Source organism: Trachurus trachurus (genome assembly GCF_905171665.1).
Source record: "Trachurus trachurus genome assembly, chromosome: 5".
Classification (NCBI taxonomy): Eukaryota; Metazoa; Chordata; class Actinopteri; order Carangiformes; family Carangidae; genus Trachurus; species Trachurus trachurus.
Genome location: NC_139896.1, coordinates 21,554,320 through 21,578,478, shown reverse-complemented (window position 1 = coordinate 21,578,478; position 24,159 = coordinate 21,554,320). Strand labels below are relative to the sequence as shown.

General features: G+C 41.1%; 1 protein-coding gene across 2 annotated transcripts; it reads left to right on the top strand.

The window, feature by feature from the left end:
* Positions 1–8,731: 8,731 nt before the first annotated feature.
* On the top strand, positions 8,732–23,683 carry fam83c (family with sequence similarity 83 member C). 2 transcript variants are annotated; one of them, XM_083971407.1, is made up of 5 exons: positions 8,732–9,959; positions 13,821–13,988; positions 15,078–15,202; positions 20,736–20,984; positions 21,085–23,683. In XM_083971407.1, the coding sequence occupies exons 1-5, from the start codon at positions 9,450–9,452 to the stop codon at positions 21,878–21,880; spliced, it is 1,848 nt and encodes a 615-aa protein (XP_083827533.1). In that variant the 5' UTR covers positions 8,732–9,449; the 3' UTR covers positions 21,881–23,683. The 2 variants fall into 2 exon arrangements, with proteins under 2 accessions (XP_083827533.1, XP_083827532.1); XM_083971406.1 differs by having other exon boundaries at positions 21,082–23,683.
* Positions 23,684–24,159: the final 476 nt, after the last annotated feature.

Sequence of the window (24,159 nt, the reverse complement as noted above, 5' to 3'; positions counted from 1 at the left end):
TTAATGTTGCATGAGTGAGACAGGGGAAGAGAGGAGACCTTTGTGATGATAGTGCGCAGACTGTGGTTTTATGGCTTGGCATGGACATCGGCAGCCGGCATTTCAAATATTTGTTTGATTTCCAGAGGGTGGGTGTTGCCGGGTCTGTCATGGTGGACTTATTGTGTTTTGTATAACCGAGACACCACTACATGTGACTGGTGGTGCGTGTATGATATATGGTTTATGGTTACCCCACTATGTAGCCGACTGTATTCACTCAGTGCAAACGCTTGGTTTGTTGTTGGCAGCAGGTGTCACAGAACGAGGAGGAACAACAAAAAGCTGTGGTGACTTCAGTAAAAAATCTATCATCAAGCTAATCCAAGCCGATCCACACTTGCATAATACTGTAATTTTGCAACATTCCTGTTGGTAGGTCAGAGGCTGGAATGAATGAGGTTGAAAATCCTCTCGTCACTGTCACTGCTCCGAGTACAATGCAATAATGCTTGTCCCCTTACAAACTGTTCAGTCACTCAACAATTGGACCTTTTTATAGGTGTAATTAAAACAAACGCGCTCAGTGACGAAAGTAGAGTTACTACGAAGAGCTGATGGTGCAGGCCGACAAAGATCAGATTTAGTCACACCTTGAGCAGGAATTTGGCAGGATTTTTTTTCCATGGTTAAGTAGATAGGGCATGTAAAAATGTAATTTGTTTTGACGCCAGATCCTTATCCACATGTTTATTACGGTATGCATGCTAACTTGTAGAAACCTGATGAATTGATAGTTCACTCTGCAGTTTTCTTTGATCTGGAGACCAACAACCTGGCAACTTCCAAAAATAGAGAAAACCATGCATGAGTAATATGACTACTCCATGTTCCTGTCCATATTTTCAAAGTTCAAAGTTATGAATTTGTCATGCAAATCCGCGGCGACGGCGCACAGCTCCATGGACCTGCTTCTCCTGCCAGCATTGTGTCAGATCCTGGTTCCCCCTCGGGCTGTGTCTCCCCTACTGTTTCCCATGGAGCCATATGGAAAGACAACGCCTAAGATGTTTAGGCTGGGTGGATGGGTGGATGTCCATTCAATTTGACCAATGCTTTTTCATGCAGCGTAAGGGGAGCTGAATTGCACTTCATTTTTGTATGCTGGTGCACTGCGAGGGTGGGCAAACTGTTGGAAAATGTGGGGCGGATGAAATCATCTTGCTGTATCCCCCACAGTGATTGGTGCGATACCCATGAGCAAGATAGTTGGCTACTGCTTGACATTTAGCTACTATGTCACTGTTTGGGGAACAGTAGCAGAGATGCTGAGGGGTGTCTGAAATCATTATAAAAGATGCTTCTTCGTTTGAATATAGGAAATATAAAAATGTAATGTTTGCAATACACCTTCAGGTTGGACATAACAATGTTTTACCTCACCTCAGAGTCTCTGCAACAGTGGCTAATATAATACTTTTACAACATTGTTCTCTAAATGATCTCAGCTGTTCACTTGGTGTTTTGCTCTGGGGCTGTTTTCTCCTGGTTTAGGTTATAGTCCTCTTGGTTCCAATGAAGATGAATGTTATTGCTCCAGCACTCAGTCAAATTTCAGACAATGGTGTTCTTTGTGGCAGGAGTTTGCAGAAGCCGGTTCCTGTTTCAACATGGTAAAACAACAAAACCAGCTCCATAGAGAAATGGCTTCCCCAGTTTGGTTTGGAAGAACTTGTCCAGCCTGTACAGAATCGTGACCTCCACCCCACCCAGTGCCTTTGGGGGTAACTTGAACAATCTGATGTTCATCTTCCTCAAGCTGTTATTGGCCAGTTGTCTAGAAGTAAAAAAAAATCTGTGTTTCCATCACTTATCTTATGTGAATGTGTGCAGAACAGATGACATGCCCTATTATGGCAGTATTTTCACAATTTTGCTCATGTTCCCATATGTGAAGGTTTGCTCTTCACCATGCTTTCAAGTGTGGCCATTCTGGACAACTATCAATTTCAGGGGTGCCATCCTTTGGAGGACGCAGAGGGTGACATTGTGGCATGGGGGATGCAGCACAATGACACCCTCTAACATACAGTCAGTTTTTTGGAAATGCAGCTAATGCAAACAATGCAAAGAAGGCACAAATTCAGAAATGATGCAGTTTCAAAAACTCATGAAAACAGAAAACAAATACAAAAACAGAAACGTGTTGCAAATGAAAGCAGTGCAAAGGAAGTCAGAACAGATACATTAAGACGCCAGTTGGTCAATTAACCCTAATCGGTGTTATTCTGTGACAGCCAGATGGTAAAAACCATGACATTGTTAAAAAAAATATGTTACAGCCCACAGAAGGTGTTTTCATTGTAGCATGTATGGAGGCTGAAGCCTAGCTTCTCTGCTGAATATGAAATTCAAACCAGTCCATCCACTTCTCCTCCTGCTGCTGCCGCTGCCTTCACCAGCTTCAACTTTAACGTGCTCTTGCTTGTTGTTGTTTTTTCACAGTTTGTTTTCTCTCCCATTTCTACTTTTCTCCCATGGTGAAGTCTGTTCGATTGTGGTTTACAGGTCTCTGCCAACATTATCATTTATATGTATATGTATATACTGTATATAAGACAGGAGGCCGTGTCTGTGACTCATTGAGGTGACCTCCCGCTGCACAGCTGCTGACTCACCTCCAACATGTGATTATGAATAAGGTTAATATGCACCTGTTATGCAAACAGGAAACCAGGCCTAATAAGGTGCCTTATTACCATTAGTTTCAGAGTAACTACTGAGTTTGAACGATGATGTCCTCTATCTGGCTCTGTAGGAGGAGCAGAGGACATTGTGATTCTGTAGATTTGGGCAGCTGTGGCCCAGGAGGTAGAGCAGGTTGTCTACTAATCAGAAGTTGGTGGCTTGATTCACATATTGCAGTTTCCTCGGGCAAGACACTGAACCTCTAAAATGCCCCTGAAAATAGTAAAAAGTTTAATATGTAGGTAAAGGTACTGTATGAATGTAATGAATGTGACTGGTAGTGTAAAGCCCTTTGAGTGGCTGTTGAGACTACAAAAGCACCATTAGATTTCTGTTTTTGAGAGGCTGTGTGGCAGGCAGCTGTCCACACTCCTCTGTCTCCCACTAAGTGGGTCGGCGAGTTCACACAATCAGATAAAGATTGACAACAGAGCACAACTTCATTGACAGATAAGCTGAAGAAGAAGCCATTAACATAATATGACTGACACCTTGTCTGCAGTTTAGCATGCACTGACGACACATGACTGGAAGCTTTTGTTTGCACTTAGGACGTCAAGAAAATATTGAAAACTAGAACCACCAGTTTGACTGACTTTGAAGTACAACATGTGAGTGAGTTGAAGGAACTGTAGGAGTGCGTAATAGAAAGTCCATCTTGTGTTAATATGGCCATCCTCCGTGGCACTTCAACCTGCCTGTGGCCTCCATTTGTGGGCACAATGCCAGACAAAGGTTTGCCTGCACATTAATAGCACGTCTTATCACACTAATGCCCTATAACCTGCCAGTCAAGGCTGACTCCTTCTTTTTCCGTCCACCTCATGACCTGGGCAGTCTGTGTGTAAACGAATCACAAGTGTCTAAGGCTTAGCGGTGCAGCCTGTTTACTTATTTAAATACCACAGAGTGTCAAACAGTACTGGGAGTACTAGCGACGCGGAGGTGTTTGGCCTCAGCGCCACACACCTCACCCTGCTGGGTAAATACAAAGTCACACGTTAACATGAACCGCACACGGATGTTTATGAGCATTTACGGACATTGCTCTGCTCCACTTAGACGGGGAGATCATGCCTGCAGAGAACTCGTGGTACCACTTTTTATTGCTGTAGCCATTTAAAAGGGTTTATAGGTTTATGTAACTAATGGCTTAATCAATCGTTAATACGTCTTTCGAAATGCTTTACAGGTCAGCTGTAATTGCAGTGAAATGCACCAACTAATGGGAATTGTGGAAGACCATTGCACTTTTCTAGTCTTTTTTACTCTTTAATGTTTATAGCAGGCCATTATTTATGAACTGATTATCAATACTAAAAAATGTTTAATTAAAAAGATACTTGTTAATATATTAATATTTTGTTTATATTGCCTGTTTATTATTTGTGCTCTTTATTCCTGTTTGCTGCTGCAGTACTGGTGATTTAGCCACCATGGGACAATTAAAGGAATATTTTATCTTATCCTACATGGACTTTGATCCCATCGTCTTCTACAGATGCTAGTCCCAAGACCAGAACTGGGCACAAAAGCTTTTGATTACAACACCACTTCCTCCTGGATTCATTTACATACAATGACCTGAAACTGCCACAGTTCATCACTTTGGGGGCATTCAAGTTGTTTATTGGACTGAGAAAATAATTTAGTTAACTTTGGTCAATGTGACTGGTACAATTTGTTTTTCAAATAATTCTGAAAATGTATTTGCATCATAATTGTTTTTATCCTTGACATTGTATTTCATCACTCAGTTGTTATTCGCAATGTTGTGTAATCATGTTTCATGGTAACTTTAATGCAGCCGAGTGCCTTACAACTGCAGACTCATTATGGTATTACAATAGATTTGCTTATATAGAGAGTTTGACCAGTTCTTGATACGCATGCAAAATTTTAAATGGAACAACACTGAAAAATAATGAAATGTTATTTGATTTGATTATTTCATTGTGTCCTGTTTAAATCTAACCTCAGGTTTAAATGTTGATAAAACATGAAGGCTTTCACTCTGTCTAATAACTCAGCAGGGCACAGTTATAAATGATTTTATGACTAATCATTCTTAAAAGGACCTCGAGTTCTCAGTTTCTAATGAGCTTTTCGTAAAAGTCAGTATATCATGCAAATACTATGACTGTTTGACATTAACTCCCAATTAACACAGAAAACCATGTAGGACAGACAAGATCAGATACGTTCTCCATTCATCTATTAATTTTGTCATGTTCCCCTTGGGAGCAGAGGCAGAGATGATAAATCCTCCTCTGTCTCTTTCAAATGTCTCCTTCTCTAATTCCCTGACATCCTTACAGGAAATTCACAGCACACACTTTGGTAGCACTTCATTTTCAATGGGGCACATCCTTTCCTAGTAAATGTCTGAAAAGAAATTTGATTTGATAATGCTCAGGAAGATTCCCGGGAAGAATCTGGAATGACAAATTGCTGTGAAACAGAGTATACTGTAGCTTTGAATTAGCCCGACACTCTGCTGTTGTTTTGCATGTCAAAGTCTAGCACAACACATTTGTAATTCAAGAAACTTCACATCGATATTCAAAGTAATTTCTGACGCAATGGGTGCTTGATTTCAGACAGAAGTAGTAGAATAATGCAGCTTCTTATTTGTTGTCCTATTGCCAGTGATAGATTCTCATCAGGTGTAATAATAACTGTATGACGTTGGCTCCATGAGTTGGATTTTAAAATAATAATAAATGGTTGTTGAGTTAGACTGTGGTGATTTTGTTAGGTTGAATGTTTCAGTTAATCTGTAAAACAAAGATAAAGTAAAAACCCTGTACAGTGTAAACATTTCTTAAAATTTATGCTCCTGGCTAACTGACACAAGACTAAATGCCACACCAGGGATGTATTTTTCAGCAGTACTTCACACATCTTTTTTTTTTTTTCAAACGTTACGCAGCGAAAACATAACATAATTTTTTCCGGAGTCAGGTCAATTTTTCTTAGTTTTCGCCCAGCGAATAAACGCATCAACCAATCTTGTTGCATGGAAAGGAGACATCACAACAATATCAACAACCTGTGTCTCTCACCACCCTGTCTTGTTTGACAAGAGACACACACATAACAAAAACAACGGAATAAAGGATAATGTTGATGATGAGATCAGATAGTAGAGAACAGATAGCGAGTTGCTGTTTTGGATGTATTAATGTATTAGAGTTGGTAACAAGATGACAGTGGCATAACAGATTTGGCTAACACAAACAAACCGGTGCTGAATACGTGACGGATCATCAACTACCACAATCAAGATGTGTGTATGTGGGTTTTAGCCACAACAATGAAGCAAAGAATATTTGATTTGATTTGATCAACTTTATTAATCCCAGAGGGCAATTATGTTCAGCAGCCCGCCAAGAACCATACAAACACACCCACATTCATACATAATAATTGTTGTGTTCATAATTGTTCATAATTGTTAATAATAACTGTTGCATCTCCCACATATTTGCATCACCACTGGTATTTGGTTTTGATCCAAAATATTTGCTACTGAATATTTCGCAAATTCCGTGCCTTTTATTCGTCACATCCCATGTGTAAGGGCCTTAACACTGAACCTAAAAGGATGAAGCTAAAGCTAACAGGTCCTTAGCAGTTGAGCATCCATCTAGAAAAATGTCTATGAATAGGTCTTCAAAATAAAAACCATGTTCTTTAATTGTATGTAGAGCATTATGATGTAGTAGGCTATGATGCATAAGAGTAAAATGAGGTTGTTGTTTGATTCTCACACAACATTGTTTGGCTGCTTAGCTATCTGTTTAGCCTACTGTATGTTTCACTTTTAAGTTAAGATGAAAAGCTCTTCTTTGTCTGTTTGTAGTTTGGCTGAATTTTCTAAAATGTAAACTGCAGAAGTGTCCCAACTCGGGCTCAAGTTGTGGCTCTACATAATTGCTGTTTACGTCGCTGAAAATTATTTTTGCATTAAGGCATTAATACTGTGTTAACTTTGACAGTCAGTTCATTTAACTGCTCACTCATAATCAGCCCGATTGTTGGTATTCTGCATTTGACACATCCACGTGGCAGTGACACTGAATCCTTACCTAGGTTCAAATATCAGTGTGATTTAACAATCAAGGTGACAAAGAAAAAACAAACACACAAGGGAACAACCTGTCTGCAGTGCATCCTGTTGGCTCTGAGCTGCTCTGCCTGTCCGAAACTTAAGTTTGAAACAGTCAGTGACCTTGGCTGCGAATCTTTCCTTTTGCTGTGACTTCCTCGACTCTGTTGTCTATTGTGTTGGCTGAACTCGCAGGGGAATCGACGTGTTGCACACTGAAGCCAGGATGTTGAACAAAAGCTCAAAAGGTCTTTGATGGATCTGCTCACTTCAGGCCTGCTGCTCCCTGCACTCCAGAAATACTGACTTTAATGCAGTTTTAATAATGTTTTTGTGGCTTTGTCACTGTTAGCGTGTTAGCTCTTAGCTCAGTTGCTCTGTTCGCGTGGCAGCATCACTACCACAGTCTATGATCACTACTGATGAATTCCATTCATTTTTCCTGGAGTACATCTGGCAAAGTGTCCACTGAGTGACGGTAAATGATAAATGTGAAGCAATAATAGCTGTGTGGTTAGGCTACTTGAAATTTTCAAAGAATTTTCCGCCTGCTGCTCTGTCTTGTTGTTTAGTATGTGCATAAGCCATTTGGGTACATGCCAGTGAGAATGCCATAAATCATTGTTTTGTAAAAAGGAATCAGTGAGTGGCTGCACCAAATCTTTCGATTTTGAGAATCACATTAGGCCTATCTCAGAAATCATAATAATAATACACACAATAAATAGTATGTAAATATATGAATATGTATATGTAAACAACAATATATAGAAAGGTTTGGTAATACTGTGGGAATGATAATGATATTTGATAATGAGTTTCAGTCTGATAGAAGCTAATGTTGTTATTGAGCAACAAAGCAACTATGGGAGTGGAGGCAGTAATCTCTGTGCTGGGTAATTACTTGATCCCTATGTGGCAGATGGAGCGAGGTGTTTGTGTGTGTGTGTGTGTGTGTGTGTGTGTGTGTGTGTGAGAGAGAGAGAGAGAGAGAGAGAGAGAGACCATCCTTTGTATTATTACGTGATCTTAATCATGGATGATGGTAGAAGGAAATGGTTCTTGACCATGCGACACATTACCACAGGGACAGAGACAGGGAGGTGGGGGGGGGGGGGGGTGCCATGTCACACACCATGTGAGAAGTGACTGCATGAAACCACTTCCCTGTAATTTGTGCAGTGTTTAAACTGTGAGTAAAAGTGTAACACGTTATCTTTAGTTTATTCTTGATAATTATGATTCTTATTGATATTTGATTTGTGTCTGTAGCCTAGTGATAAGAGGACAGAAGTAAAAAGAAAAGACAAGAAGGGACAATCCCTTTTTCTTCTTCAGTAGCCTACTATAGGCCTATTTCCCATCACTGTTAATTTTTCAACATGTAGCCTACAAACAAATTATTTTCAATAAATTGATCTAAAGCCCAGTCAGAGAGAGCAGAGACAATAGAAAATATGATTTTATGTTTCCATAAGGAGACAAGACAACCTCAGATAGCATGAGTAAGACAGGAAGCTAGGCTCCTTTCAAAATAAGACATTTGATTTATTACACTTGGAAACAACATCTTGCAAAGCAATGAACAAGATTCCTATCTGAATTACTGTCATAAACATGAGATTTCATTATGTGTAAAGACCTGATGGGTTCATTGATAACAAAGAGTATGAGCCCAGGCACATTAAGTGGTATGGGGGTAAATAGAGATCACACTCATTACCTGCATAAATCACCCAAACATCTAAATGCAGCAACATGCAACAAGTGGAGCAAATTTTATGACTGTCTTTTTTCTCTCTATTGGACCAAATACAACAGTAACAAACTGATAGAGCTATTGCTAGTGAAAATTATCAAGGAAGTTGAGGTGAAACACTAAAATAGCCTAAATGTAGACTTCTCTGATCATGTCTTTCATGGAGCTTTATTTTGAAATGTCTGATCTACCTGAGCCGGTTGGCCTGACAACGGAGAGACAGGTGGAGCAGGAGGAGGAAGGGAGGGGTTTTGTTGGAGGAGGAGCCACGGTAGAAACCAATGGCAGGTCAGGTAGTAACAGGTGAGCAGGAGACACACACACGCACACACAGACGCTCAGTCGCACATACACTCAGGGAGGGGGAGGAGGCTCCAGGGACAGAGCAGCTCCTGTCGGACCGGACGGGAACCAGAGAAGCGAGAACCATTAAACCGCGGCGGACAGAGAGGAACCTGCTCCCGTCTGGATCATTACCGAGACAAAACACCGTAAATATCCGTGCGTGAGGGTGTGTGTGGTGACTTTGTGCGAGTACAGGTCTTCTCATATAGTTTTAAGTAGATCTGAGCAGCCTCCCGCGCAGCTGTGACCCGAGGGTGGATTATTGATCTGTTGTCGATCACCGGCCTCAGCAGGCTGTCTGACCCAGAGTCTGTTGATGGCTCTTCCTCACCATGTTCCCACAGCAGCGCAGCAGTAGTTTGTTCATCCACTCACGGCCTCTAAGGGGGCTGTTGGGTCTGTCTGTGTGAGGGTATTCTTTTAATTAAGAATCTGTTAAATTAATCCCAGACTTGCTGACTGCACAAACACACACACACGCGCGCGCGCGCATACACAACACGCACCATGATCAGCTCGGAGGGCCTGCGGCCGAGCTCCAACGGCAGGAAGCCGCTGGGCAAGCTCGCCGCCCGGCTGGAGGAGGTGAAGTCCCCCTGGCGCCACGGCTCCGCGCTGGAGCTGAGCCACAACGAGGCGGCCCGGCTGGCCACGGACGCCCTGCTGGAGCACGGGGAGAAGGAGTACCGCAGGGTGCTGTCCGAGGAGCGGGAGCTCAACTTTCTGTCCCCGCTGGAGATCCGCTACATCACCCAGAACGCGGCCAAGAGCGGCGGCTCCGAGAGCAACGGCTCCGGCCCCAACGACCGGGACTTCGGGGACGGAGACGCCGTGTCCGAGCTCACCTCCGGGACGTACTTCCCCATGATGTCCGACGAGGAGCCGCCGCTGCTGGAGCTCGGCTGGCCGGACTCTCCAGTTAGATACGGACCGTCGGAGACGCAGATCTACTTCCAGAGAGACAAGTCCCACAATGTCAAAGACCTGATCAGATCCCTGATCAATAAGGCCAAGAAGGTAAGAGACCCCACAGTTTAACTCAACAACCAAGAAAAGTTTTTTAAGTGCAAAGTTTTGCCAGAGGAATAGATTAATCTAGAAAATTACATTTCACATTATAGGCTACACATAGGCCTGTCAGTGAAAATAGGTTTTACTAATTCAAATTTAATTTCTAAAGCGATTACCTAATGTAATAATTATCTAACATTTCCCATTTAATCTCCTTAAAGCCAACTCTGGTTGACCTCATTACTGTTTATAGTGCAGGGCACTTAAATAAACGCTAATCCATAAATTAATCAGAGGTCAGTCTGTTGTTAACCCGGTTGTCATGGGGGCAGCAGGGGGGTCCACACACACACACACACACACACACACACACACCACCCACCAGATGCACTGTGCATAAAGGTGGTAGATTTAGTCTACTTTAACTTGTCACAGGTGATGCAAAGATAACGAGTTCAATTTTGTTAAAAATAAATATTTTGAAATCAGTTATGTCATGATAATGATCAATACTGTAATAGTAGGTTATTTATAAAAGTAAGATTTTGAATCCAATAGTTAAAGTTTTGCTTAAAGTCCTTCGTTTTTTAAGTCCAATACCTTTTATGTAGCTACACCATATAAGACACACACACTGTGATTCTTAAACTGCTTGCAGGAGCTGAGTCATTATTCATGAATACAAATATGAAAGTGGAGACTATTTCCTGATAAACATGTCGAAGAACTCGCTGCTCCTTCTTCTGGTTGTTTTTGTCTCAGTTTAGTTGTGTTTTGTCTCTGTGTTGTTGTTTTGTGTATTATTTTAAATTTTTTACTTGCATATTGTCTCTTCGTTGCTGTTTTGTGTCTTTTATGTGGTTGTATGAATTTTGTTTTAGTTGTTCTGCTCCTCTTTTGCTGTTCTGTTTACTTTTTGTCTGTTGGTGGTTGTTTTCTCTCATTTTAGTCACATTATGTCTCATCATCACATTTCTCCTTGTGGTTGTTTTGTGTCTCTAAGTCAGTTGTTGTCAGTCTTTTTCTCTTTGCTTTGTGCCTAGTTGTCTTGATGCCTTCACTGACACCCACTAAACTACCGTAATATATAATCGTTAACTTCAGCTGATCTCTCATTGACTAGTTATCACTTTTATGTAAAACATGAGGTTGTAACGTTTAACATTTATAGTTATGGTCTTTAATAGCTCAGGTCATCATCCAACAGTCAATAGAGAACAGCTGGTTTATGGACACATGTTGCAGATGAGTCACACGTCTCCACAGGATCTTCCTCCTTCTTCGTGTGTTTATTGTTAGACTCACTTTATATACACGATCACTGGGTCTATTGCTCGTAGACATAAAAACAGGAACCTGAACCTGCATCAGATGTAGAAACACAACGAGTTCTCTGAGACATGGCGGTGACACTGACCTCTTTCTCACAGGTTTGTGCAGAGTCAGCAGGTTTCAGATCAAATGACTTGTCTCTAAGTGAGGTCATCAGGTGTCAGTCGCCGCCGAGCTGGGCTCACTCAACTCACTGCCATTCTCACTCACAAGTTCAACTTGTTTTAATGAAGAGCTGTAGTCACTTTTCTATTACATAACTCGTGTCTATTTTCTGCACTGTCGCCATGATTATATAAAATAGTGTGGTTGTGCGTGTTTTCCCTGGTGCGTTGACAGTGACATTCATCACTGACGGGTGATAAATGAGTGCGTGAAGTGTCCTCGGTCATTTGAACTACGGTATGTTATTCATTTGCATTGCCAAAATGGTATCTGCGTACAGGTTTGCGGGTTTGTTCTCAGCATACACACACATTCCTCATGTGTGTGAATACATTAATGTTGAATGACACCCACCATATGGAATGCTCTTTTTAATGTATATAGAGTGTGATTGTAAAGTGAGATGTTCAGGGGCCAAAAAAGCCACGGTTTTGGAAACATGCATGATATTGTCTTTGGTTGACAAAAAACAAGAGTTTAAATTAAAAAAAAATCTGAACCACCAAGTTTAGCCACAAATTTAGAGGGAAAAAAAATGTGAGGGGAAAGAAAAAAAGAACCCATAATACATTTTAGCGCTTCTTTGCAGTTGTGTACAGTCTTTGGTGCAGAGTATGACCTTAATTCCTCATTTCTCTGCTTTGCCTAATTGTGCACTTTTTGTTGATGAATAAAAGTTTGAAAGGCTGTTTGGTGGCAGAAACACCTCTAGCTGAAACACGGACTAAGTTCATATAACCACACATACCTGCCTCATAAAATTCAGTAATGTAATAACATATGATTAAAAACAATTAATTAAATATAACCTAAATGAAAATCTAAGTAATTTAATTAGTTAATTCTGGATGTCTGACCTTGGAGAAGCTTCGTGTTTGGCTCTTATTCCATCTGCATGTAGTTTTTATTAGGTTGATGTTTTTCTGTATTGACTAATTATTTACATATAAACTGACTCACATAAAGCAGAAGTTGGTTTCTGGGTCTCTGGGTCAAATAATACTGCTGTTTGTTGTTTGTGTGAACTAACCAAGAGGCATTTCAATGAATTTATTTTTTTGTTTGTTTTGCCCCAGGCCCCTGGAGCAGGTAAATCTAGCTGTAATGTCAAACTGTTAAACTCAGAGGACTCAGTGAACATGCATGCTACAAAGCACTTGCCGTTTTTGAAGCTATGATTATCTTTTGTTTTGAAGATTCAGAGTTGAAATTTCATGTAATGAATCTTCTTCTGTTGTCAACAACAAAAGCAGACCAGTTGGGCTAATTTTCTATTTCAAAAATACATTTATGTTTGTATGGGAGGTTCCAAAGCAGACATGTTATTTAGTGTAATTAAAAAAAACAAAAAACATACAATCAGGGCTGATCCCTTCAAAAACGTTGTTTTTATAAATATCAGTTCAAAACTAAAATGTTCAGTCGACCACAATGAAGAACAACTCGTCATCCTCTTCAAGGCGGTGGGAGCAGATAATTCAACAGTTCTGCCTAATGAGAGTCATTCAGTTATCAGAGTTTTTGCAGATGAGTTTTCTGTCAATAAACTAATTAAAGCAGAAGTAAGCGATCCGGTCGTTTTGGCTAATGCTGCGTTCCAGGCCGGCTTTTGAAACCGTAAATTACAGCTTCAAGTCACGACTTAAGACTTTGTAGCGTTCCAGGCAACCCACTCGTGTTTTTCCCACCTGTTTTACCTGTGAAAGTGCACTATAACGGCCACTCGTAACTTCCGACCCGTGAACTCGTACCAGATCGAACTGGTACGACTTCACAGGTCGGAAAAACACGAGTTACGGGCTGCCTTGAACGCACCATAACAGTCCTCGTCCCTACGTCGCACATTCACGCGCATCCCTTGGCTGCACACACAGCCCTTCATGCCGTTCTCTCTCCTCATTGGATAAAAATTGTAGGATACGAGAAAAGTTTTCTCCTCGGCTCAGAGCAGAGCAGAGGGACTGACAGACCCGTGTTTCGGTCCAAACACTCTATGTAAGTGATTGCTGTCGGAAGATATAACTATTTAAGACTTATATTAACACAAAAATATCGCTTACTTCTGCTTTAATCACATACCGGTAATTGTTTTTAACCCACATTTTAAATCTTTCCTGTTTTTTATTCTGACTCATTCTCTATCATTTAATCTGTGTCAGTTGCTCTTTGGTGATTTGTAAATTTGTGCCTTCACTAGTGAGTTTGGATCATTTGAATAAAATATCCCTGAGATTTCTCACACAGTAGTAATGATGATGATGATGATGATGATAATAATAATAATAATAATAATAATAATAATAATAATAATAATAATAATAATAATAATAATAATAATAATAATAATAATAATAACAATATTTGCTGCAGGTGATTGCTGTGGTGATGGACATGTTCACGGACGTGGACCTGCTCTGTGACCTGATGGAGGCGTCCAACAAGCGCCGGATCCCCGTCTACATCCTGCTGGACGAGAAGCACCTGAGCTACTTCACTGAGATGTGCTCTGTCCTCGACATCCAGAACTCACACCTGAGTGTAAGCACAATCCCAGACTCACTCCCAGTTTTCACACTTCCCCTACAGCTTAAAAGGACACACATACACACAGCTCCGTCGACGAGGGAATGTGAAAAAGAAGACATTTTTATTTTTAATCCCAGTGCAGCTCTGCAGCAGCTGCTGTTTTAACTCAGAGTAAAACTCTGGTTTGCATCTGCTAATGAGACTCAGTCCATGTTAATGAGGACACACTCAGTTCGTCCTCATTAAGCTGCTCTCACTCTGTCTGGTGTTTTTCTCCCTTGGCCCTGCAGAGTGTTTCAACCTGAAAATACAGCAGTTACATCACCACTTCCTGTTTGTTCAACCATCTCACAATAGACACAGCAAAATAGGTAGAAGGAAATGAGCGTCTTATAACTATAGAGTCTGATTTGTCATTAGTAGATTTTAAAACTCCAGATTTTACGATATGATAAATTTTATTGTCCCGTTCAGGGAAATTTGTCTTGGACTCTGTAGCTGCGCCATAAATGCCTTGATGGCCAAAATGACAAAAAACATACACCTCAGCCTTGCCAACCCAGCAAACACAAGACATTAACAGCATTGCACATATCCCATAACATAACACATATTGCACATATCCCACAGCATAGCACATACATACACCTCGTAAATCTACCATAGTAAAAGGTACATTTTGGACGCTTGGGCCATGAGAAAATATGGAAACCACCTCAGTGTAGTTTTATGACTCCTCTCTCTGGTTAACAACAGGTCAGTGTCAGCCAATCAGAAGAGAGGAGGCTCTGAGCCTCTCTCTGAAACCAAACCCTGCAAAGTGTTGCTTTGTTGTGACATCACAGAGTTACAGGATGCTTGACGGCTGCTTTTAAGGCTCAGGTTCTGAATACAGACTGTGTGCTTTTTATCTGTGGACAGACAGTTTGATACTTTCAGAGAATTTATATAGAACGTAGAGCTGATTTATAACCACATTAAAGAACACTAAAGAACATAATCACATCACAGAACCACTTCCTGATTTTCTAATTTCCCTCCATTCCCCCTTTCTTCCATGAGCTCACAGGTTTCTAACAGTGTCTGTGTGTTTCCATGCAGAGCATGCGTATTCGCAGCGTGTGTGGCGACACCTACTGCACCAAGAGCGGGAAGAAATTCACCGGTCAGGTGCTGGAGAAGTTCATGATCATCGACTGTGAAGAGGTCATAGCAGGGTCGTACAGGTGAGGACAGAAAACAGACACACAGATGCACACATTTTCATCATGAACCTAACCCCTCACTAACTCCTCTGTGTGTCCTGTAGAGACAAAAAACTATTAATAAATGAACTTAACTGTTACTTCCAGGGATCCTCAAATCTGGATCCCTAAAGCCTCATGGAGAAAGCGATTCTTTCCATTCTCAAAATAATTTTAAATCGAAAGCAACTGGACTTGGTTATTTGTCTAGGAAGATGTTTCATCTCTCATCCATTGTTGAAGCCTCTTGGATGAGAGATGAAACATCTTCCTAGACGAATAACCAAGTCCAGTTGCTTTCGATTTAAAATTCCTTTGAGAAACTATGACCTGGACAAATGAGAATATGCACAGGCTGATTCTTTCCATTATAAATATTTCATAAGTAGTTACTAGTTACAGGATTTGTGTGCAGATAAAATAAAATAAATATAGACAAAAAGCATGAATAAAGCCAAAATAAAATGTGAAATAGTTGCACCAACTAGTTGCCTAACGGGTTAAAAAGGCCTTTTTACAAAAGTGAGTTTATAATAGAGATTCAACACTTGTTATTGAGCTAGCTACCTGGGACAAGTGTAAATAATATACATTTATTAAGAGATGCATTTTTTTCAAGGCTTGTGACGTGACATGTACCTGCAGGTGTCTGTCTGTCGTCATGATGCAGCAGAAGTTCCACACAACTTTACTGTGTGTGTATATGAAAGCACACATACAGACAAAGACACATTCAAGCTGCTGAAGTGAGCAAACAGTGATCACACACACATTAATAGGCGCCGACTGACACGCGGCAGCGCTCAGTGTTTGACATTTACTTTGCATCGTCCTGATAAGTCGACCAACTGCCTGAGCTCAGCAGCCAGGATGAGTTTGCAAATGTCAGTGTGTGTGTGTGCGCGTGCATGCGTGCAGAAGTTGTGTGAAAAAGCTTGTGTTGTGCAGTAAAGACACTAGCAACGAGCTGCATTTGAGAAAATGCCAGAGTAAGACCTATAATTATGTAATTACAACCACATTGATGTGAACTTGAGGCCGAGGAGTCATCACACACACACACAATATACACACAACATCCACACACAGCCATATATAACATAATTATCTGCTAGAACCAAACCTAACTGTTGCTTACTTGCTGTAAGGCGACAGTGTTAACTACTGCACCAAAATGCTCCCCCTTCATGTTGCTGTCATATACATATGACAAATAAAAGCATCAAAGGTTCTAGCGAAAGGTTTGTGGAATTGTTTCTTATAGATGGACAAAAACTTATGATCGATCATCAGAAGAGTTTGTCAGTCGACTAAAACTGTTACAACTTTAATTGAACTGCAAAACAACTGTTGTCATTCACCCTGGGCTTAGCTCCATTTTGTTTTGCTCTTGGGTTGTTACAGTGTTGTAAAACTCAGGGGATTTGAACGACTTACTGTCAGAGCATGTTGATAAAAATACCGTGTGTGTTTCCTGTTGTAACTCTCTCAGTAAAACCAGAGAGCTTTATTAAAGCATCATATTTTCCATTTGCTCCACCTTTTTGTTTTTGTTCGAGGAGGTAGCACACACACATACATACACGTCATCAGAACAAAACTGACAAACGTCCTTTTATCATAGGCAAACAGATGAAACAGTATGAATGTAAGGCACAATAAAGTGCCACAGCTTTTTACTCAGTTACATTTGGACCACTTCTTCATCCTTTTTTTCAGTTTCATCTGTTTAACTCATTTCGTCTTGATCATATTCTGTACAAACCCAGCAGAGGAAGCACTGGTGGAGGCAGGATGAAAGTTGGACACAGGAAGCAGCTCAAACCATCAGAGACGTTTCGCTCCTCTCGTCCTCTCCAGGGAGGTCAGGGGTCAACTTTAGCTAAGCCTGTGCAGATCCAGTGGTTTGCTGGAGCTCCACAGCTCAAGAAATTAAAGTCAGTCTCATTTCCTGACTGATGTCTGCACCGACTGGCTTTCCACATTTCTGATCACATTCATGATTCATGAGTCAGGTGTTTGTTTGACAGGACAGATTTTTGCAATCGCCCGTTCATTCATCCGTGTGTGGTATTGCCTGATTCAGGTGTGTCACCAGCTTCATTCACCTGCCCTGTTTGTTGTTGTTGATCACTTCCTGTCGTTTCCTGCTCTCCTTCCTCATCGTGTTGCATTCAGGCGCTGAACATTGGGATGGTTTTCAGAGTTGACAGAGGATCGGGGCAGTTTTGATCCCTGGATTAAAGTGTGGTGGCAGGTGCGTGTGTGGTGGTTAACTGGACAGGTGAAGTCAGGTCGGGAATGTGGGCGGGGCCAAGCTCTGACTGTGGAATGAAGGGCGAGGTCTGACGAGCTGTCAACAGCTAAGGCGAGGGAAATGTTGTTTTATCGCTTCATTGCGCTCCACCCTCCCTCCACCCTCCCTCACCGCTCTCTCCTTCCCCTTCCACATCCGGCGATATCACACCTGTAAAACACCTGGTCGCCCTTTGATACCGGGGCAGCGCCCGAATCCGTTCCTTAGAGCCAGAAGCAAATGATAAATGCTGATTCAGTGATATGGAGATAACAACTGCTCTAACCTGTTAAAGTGATAGTTTAAGTTATTTGATGTGGAGTCTTATCTGTAGTCAGTGTGTTACCTGAGTCAGCGTTACTGTCGAGATACAGACAGGTGATCCGGCACAGGGAAAGAGAGATTAAATTAATTTTATTTGTACAGTACCAGTTCATAATACAAGGTTCTTTACAGGGTGAGGTCAAGACCTGAGTTTATTACAGAGACCACAGAGAACAGAGCTGTAATGTAGTTTATACACTGTTGCCCATAAAGTTGGACTAAAATATATATTTTTTTCCTCTTCTCATAAAAAGATTGTGACAATGTGATTTATTCTTGATAAAGTGTATATTTTCTTAAAACGTTATTGATGAATCTCTTCCAAACATATCACTGTGAAATTTAAACCACAATTAAAGTTTGTAAAAAAGAGGAATGTCTGAAAACAAAATAATTCCACCTTTATGGTCAACTGTGTATAATTAGTGGATAAATAAATGGTTAAATAGAGTAGTAGTATAGTAGAACTACCACCATTGTTTAGTGGTTGCAGAGCAGGCGCCCCATATACAGAGGCTACAGTCCTCGCTGCAGCCGGGCCCCCGGCGGCCCTTCGCTGCATGTCATTTCCCCTCGTTGCCTCCCTATCCTGTCTCTCTGTGGCTATACTATCAATCAAAGGCACAAAAGCCCAAAAACTACTTTAAAAGAAGAGTAAAAAAGGGAAAAATCAAAACAAATACGGACATGGATGGAGACGGCAGAAAAAAAACTAATTTCTTCCTCCAAAATAACCTTTCTAAAAAATTAACATCAGTTGAACTGTTCATTTTTAAAAACAAATCATGTTTTGAATTAGATTTTATTTTCCCAAAAATTTTAGTGGAAACTACGTTAGATTAAGACATTTTATATTTGAGTTTCCGTGATGTATGAAAGTGTGTATTCTTTTTAAAACATATGTATGATAACAACAGGAACTTTTTAAAGAATAAGAAAAATGTGTTCTTTTTTCAACCTTGTATTTAGTTTTCTTATCTTTATCTCACTTCCATCCATTGCAATTAAAATAAATATTATATTATATCTTTCTAGTTGTTTTCTCAACAAATCTCCAACTACAAAAATAAATTGTTAAATGTGTTGTTATTGTAAAAGTTCATTATGTCTACTGAATACTTAGTTTTTGGTTCTTTTTTACAAAGAAGGTTTCTTTACCTTGCTGTCTAGTTTTGGCGTGTGTCTTCTGCCTTCCTCAGAACTGTCACCAGATGTCAGATGTTTGTCTATAAAAAGAACCAAAAACTAAGCGTTGTTACAGTATATGTATTACCCTATATAATTATATCATATAGGTATATTATATTTTCCAGGAAACAGAGAGAGATTAGAGTCTCACTGATCTTATCTCAGCATTATTGCCCTTTCACGGAAAATATGACCCACAGTTCCGTGGTAAAGTTAATGGAGCGTTCCTAAACACATGCTGAAAACAAGGTACTGACGTATTGGGTTTGTATGGAGGTGTGTTGTGTTTGGTTCCTCCTGTTCAGAACATACCAGAGATGTCTTACTAGGTAAACTTAGCCAACACATCTGAGCTCTGACTGATTTATGACGGAGCCGAGCCGCCCGGCAGGTTCCTCGGCATCTCTTCTGCTGCTGCTGTTGTTCAGGGACTCCCAGACACTCAGCCTCCACATTCAGAGGAAGGAGTGTGGCTCTAATCCACACGTAGCATCTACACAACAACCACTTTTACACACACAGCTTTCATGAAGAGGAGGAGAGAAGTGTCCTCTCAATAAATAACAGACTAACAGAAACAGGCAACAATAGGTGTGTTTGTGACACAAGGCAGAGAAGTAGAAAACAGCTGCTGAGTGGAGGCTCTCGCGCTCTGGCATGAGTGTAGCTTCATCTGTTACACTGTCAAGTCAAAACAAGTTTCTCTACTTACCGGTTGTTCTTTGCAAACCAAATATTTATGAAAACAAATTTCTGCATCGCATATACAGTATTGGTATCGGATCAGATTCTGATTCTGATAACCATGGAAACCAAATCGGACTTAAAATGTGTTTTAATCAGTGAGATAATTTATTTTATCTTTACTATCTTAATTTTTCATCTCATTTTCAATATCTACCATTTATTTTTGGTTTTACTCTTTGAATTACAACTCCTCTGTTTTGAGTTTTAACCATTCCTTACCTTCTCTACCTACTCTTCAGTGTTTCTTCACTATTATTGTCTTATGTCTATTGTTGTAGTTGTTCTGTGGGTGTGAAGTTGACAGGGGTGGAGTTTTTTTATAAGGGGTTTTTATTGTTTTTAGAGCTTGTGTGAAATGTGCTATACATACTAAGTTGGATTGATTGATCAATCGATGATTCCTGGTGATTTCCTCCTCCTTCATTTCAATGGAGAACATATGGTTGCCTGTTCTCAGACCTGCTGGGTGACACCTCTCAGTCACTGGACCTGGACCTCTGACCCTTTTTGTCCTCTGTTCAGCCATCACAGTTTTTTTTCCTGCCACTCGTGATAAGCTCATGACTCACAGTCACAGTGACTCACCCAGTGTCCAGGAAGTAGCTGAGGCGGATCTGCAGTTTTATCAGCTGGAGCTGGAAGAGTTCATTTGCACAAACACAACTCATGTGTGAAGTCTGAGCCTCATTTTCTGGTCCCTAAGCACCATAAATATAGATAGATGGAGAGTCAGTAAAAGAAGAAACAGCACATACAGCATAAAAAAAGTAGTCTTCAACAGAGTTTTCCTTTAAAGAATAAAATACACTTCAATAAATACGAATAATAGATTTTGTAGTTGAGTGCATTTAATATTGTTTATTGTAATATATTCAAACTCCATGTTGAGGACCTGACATCTCCTGCTAACATTGTTTCTGCCCCCTCTCTCCCCCCTCCTCTTCCTCCCCTCCTCTCCAGTTTCACCTGGCTGTCGTCTCAGGTGCACAGCAACATGGTGATGCATTTCTCTGGGCGCATCACCGACAGCTTTGACCGGGAGTTTCGATGTCTGTACGCCGACTCGCAAATCATTGACGGCTTCTACAACCCCGAGGAGGAGGGGATGCCCTACCTCCCCTCCTACCAGGCCATGATGGCCCCCGGCATTGGCATGGGCATGGGCATGGGGCTCGGCCCAGGGCTGGGGCTAGATCTAATCTCTGATAGGTACGAGCCACACATGAGTTACTAAAATACTTTTTTTTTTTCAAATTTTCAGCTAAAATATTATTTCACTTTCTGAATATTTTTTCACCTTGTCCAGCAGGCAGAGGGACAGAGGCTGCTCCGAAAACTCCAGCAGCCAATCAAGTAACAGCGTCTCCAGCGTGAAGGCCGCCCCCGGGATGACTACTAACAACGTCTACAAGGTCACGCAAAGCCACGACAAGAAGGAGACCAGCAACAACTCTCATCTCAGCCCTGAGCGGAGAGGTGGAGGCGGAGACACCCCGACACCAGGATCGCGGGTTTCTGCCAATGGAGTGGCCAATCACATTGTGATTCCCGACCGACCGCCGCCACCATATGGTCAGTCAGCGTGCATCGAGTGGACCAAGACCAACCCAGGGGACATCATGAGGTCCAACATCGGTGGCGTTCCTTCTAAGTTCCAGGCGTTGGGCCTGTATGACCACAAAGTGAACCTGTTCCATAGCACCCCCAACTCAAATCTGAACCCCAAGACCCAGACCCCCTCCCCGGTCAATGACAGCAAGCTCACCCCCAAGCAGCGGACTTCCTCCAACCAGTTCCTCAACAAGCTGTCTGACCGCTTCCTGCCCAAAGACAAAGACATCTACAGAGGAGGAGGAGGAGGAGGAGGAGGAGGACTAAGGTCCCAGTCCCCTCACACCTCGTTCTGGGGGGGGCAAGACTTGTCTCAAAACGAGCCAGAGAGCCAGCAGAGCCCACCTCCCCCGCCCTCCCCAGGCGCGGTGCTGAGCCGGCATGACCAGAAGCGAATGACACTGGGCCACAGCAAACTGGACCTGGTGAATCAATACAACAAGATGAAATCCAAGCAGGTTTACAGCCGCTTCGAGCTCAAGAGCTCCAATTAACCTACGACTTTCCACAATCCCATGGTATTTCTTACCACATCAGCACGTGGACCACAGGTGATGGGGATCGAACCGCCGAGGTTCTAATAAGGGGACGAGCCGCTCTACCTCCTGAGCCACAGCTGATATGTCGGCCCTCTGTCTTCTTCCACAGTTCAGATGAAGCCATTACAGCCGTGTTGGCTCCCAGGATCCTGCACTGTCTGCACAGAGGGTGGAGACTCATAGTGAGGTTTTGCTTCACTTTACAAAAAATAATACAACACATGTCAATATGTGAAAACCGTCAGTTTATCTATACTGTTTCTCTCTAAATCATAATGTCAGAGTTACTTTGTTGGGTCTTTTATGGCCTTGTGATAATCATAGAGAGAAGCAGGAGAATGTGGGAGGGGATGGTGTGCAGCACAGGTTGGACACGCTCCACCGGGTGAGCCACCGAGACCCCACTGAGTCGTCACTACAACAAGTCGGCGTCAAAGGTTTTTTCATAAACCAAATCTGACCTGATTGATCATATTTGAAAATAACTAAATCAGTGGAAGCCTCTGAACACATCATCATCCAAAAGGTGGAATCCATAAGATTTCCAGTCCTGGCTGAATTTGCAACACCTCTGGTTACCATGACACCCACAGTATGGTCACACAATACTAGTTTTGCAGATGCTTTCATGCAAAGTGACTTTAAAGTGCGTAGTGTCAGACTGGGACAATAATTCAAGCTGGGAATTCGGCCTCTATTTTTGTACACTAACCCATAGGAATCTGTTCATTTGTGTATAGACACTGATTTAACGAAGCCCTAAAAATCATAAAAGCTTCCTGATTCTTCTTCCTTCCATGTTTTTTTCCTTACATAATTCTGTTAACACTCCTGCATTATAACATCCAACAACTTGTGCCTTGATTATTCTGCCTTAATGGTTACAATCATACTTTAGACTCAACAGGAATATTTGCAGTGGCTTAAAACAAGTGTTAATTGATTGATTAAGGTACACACGCCTTTGTTCGTCGGAGGGAAAGAACCTCGTTGTAAATAGAAGCAGAAGAAGCACGACAACTTTCCTGACATTAGATGTAAATGTAGAAACTGAAGGGCTCTGGTGCGTTTGAGGCCATGCAGGCGAATATGTCGTCTTTTTAAAGAATCTGCATGTGCATCCTACAGTACTGTTTAACGAAATAGTTTCTTTAATGCATAAAGTTGTTCATTACAAGGCTTCCTGCCTCATGCTGCACATTTTTTACAACTAACAGCATTTTTAGATTTGTATATAAGCTGTTAATGAGAAACAATAGAATTATATGATCTGTATGTGTTTCCTTGTAGTTGTTTGTACTGTACAGGGGCTCTTTAAATACGAAAAATGACTCTTGCTGTTGTGACTTGGGCAATACTAATTGACAGTGGTCAATTGTTTTGATAAACGCATTCTCATTCAGTGTATGTTTTTGTTTACTGCTCATTCCAGTTGGCAGTGTTGTTCTTGTCATTGTTTTCATTGTCATTACTACGAAGCTGAATCAGCCAGACAGTTTGCAGACGTTGATTTATTATCGGCTCACGTTCATCTGAGTAATGTACATTATGATGTTGTATATAGCACATGAGCTGACTGTCAGGAATGTGGGTTATTGTTTAAAAAAAAAAAAGTAAAACAGTTCTTTTAAACTGATTTTGTTAATGTAATTTTATTTTTTACAATATGTTATATACTGGAGAATGTGAACTTTGTGTGTTTACGTTGGTCTTAATTTGTAAGATAAATGTTTAAGGATTTAATTAAATACAAAAGTTGACGGCAGGAGCCGTTACATGTCTTTTTTTCTCTACATCAGAACTTTGAGACTTGATCAAAGTTAGTGACTCATTTTGTGAAAGGTTGTGTGCTGCTATAACATTTTATAAAGAGGAAACATTCAAGGTTAAAAATGTCATCAATATATTTCTTTTATTCTTTAGGTCAGTCCTCGATTTTTGTTGAATCCTATTGACATTATTTTCATGCACTTGACTTTCACAATCTCCTCGGATCTCATCTTCTCAATTTTATTTAATTCAATTATAACTTATAGTTAGAGTTCTGATTTAAAGTAGCTTTCTGAATTCAAAATTCTCACAGCTGTACTATTTGTTTTGTAAACTATGAACAGCGCTAAGGCCAAACCTTGTGCTTTCTAGTAGGTCGAGCGAGGATGTTTGAGGGTCATATTTAGATTTGTGTGTGTTTGTGTGTGTGTCAGGTGCTTCAACATTGGGAATCAACTTTCCCT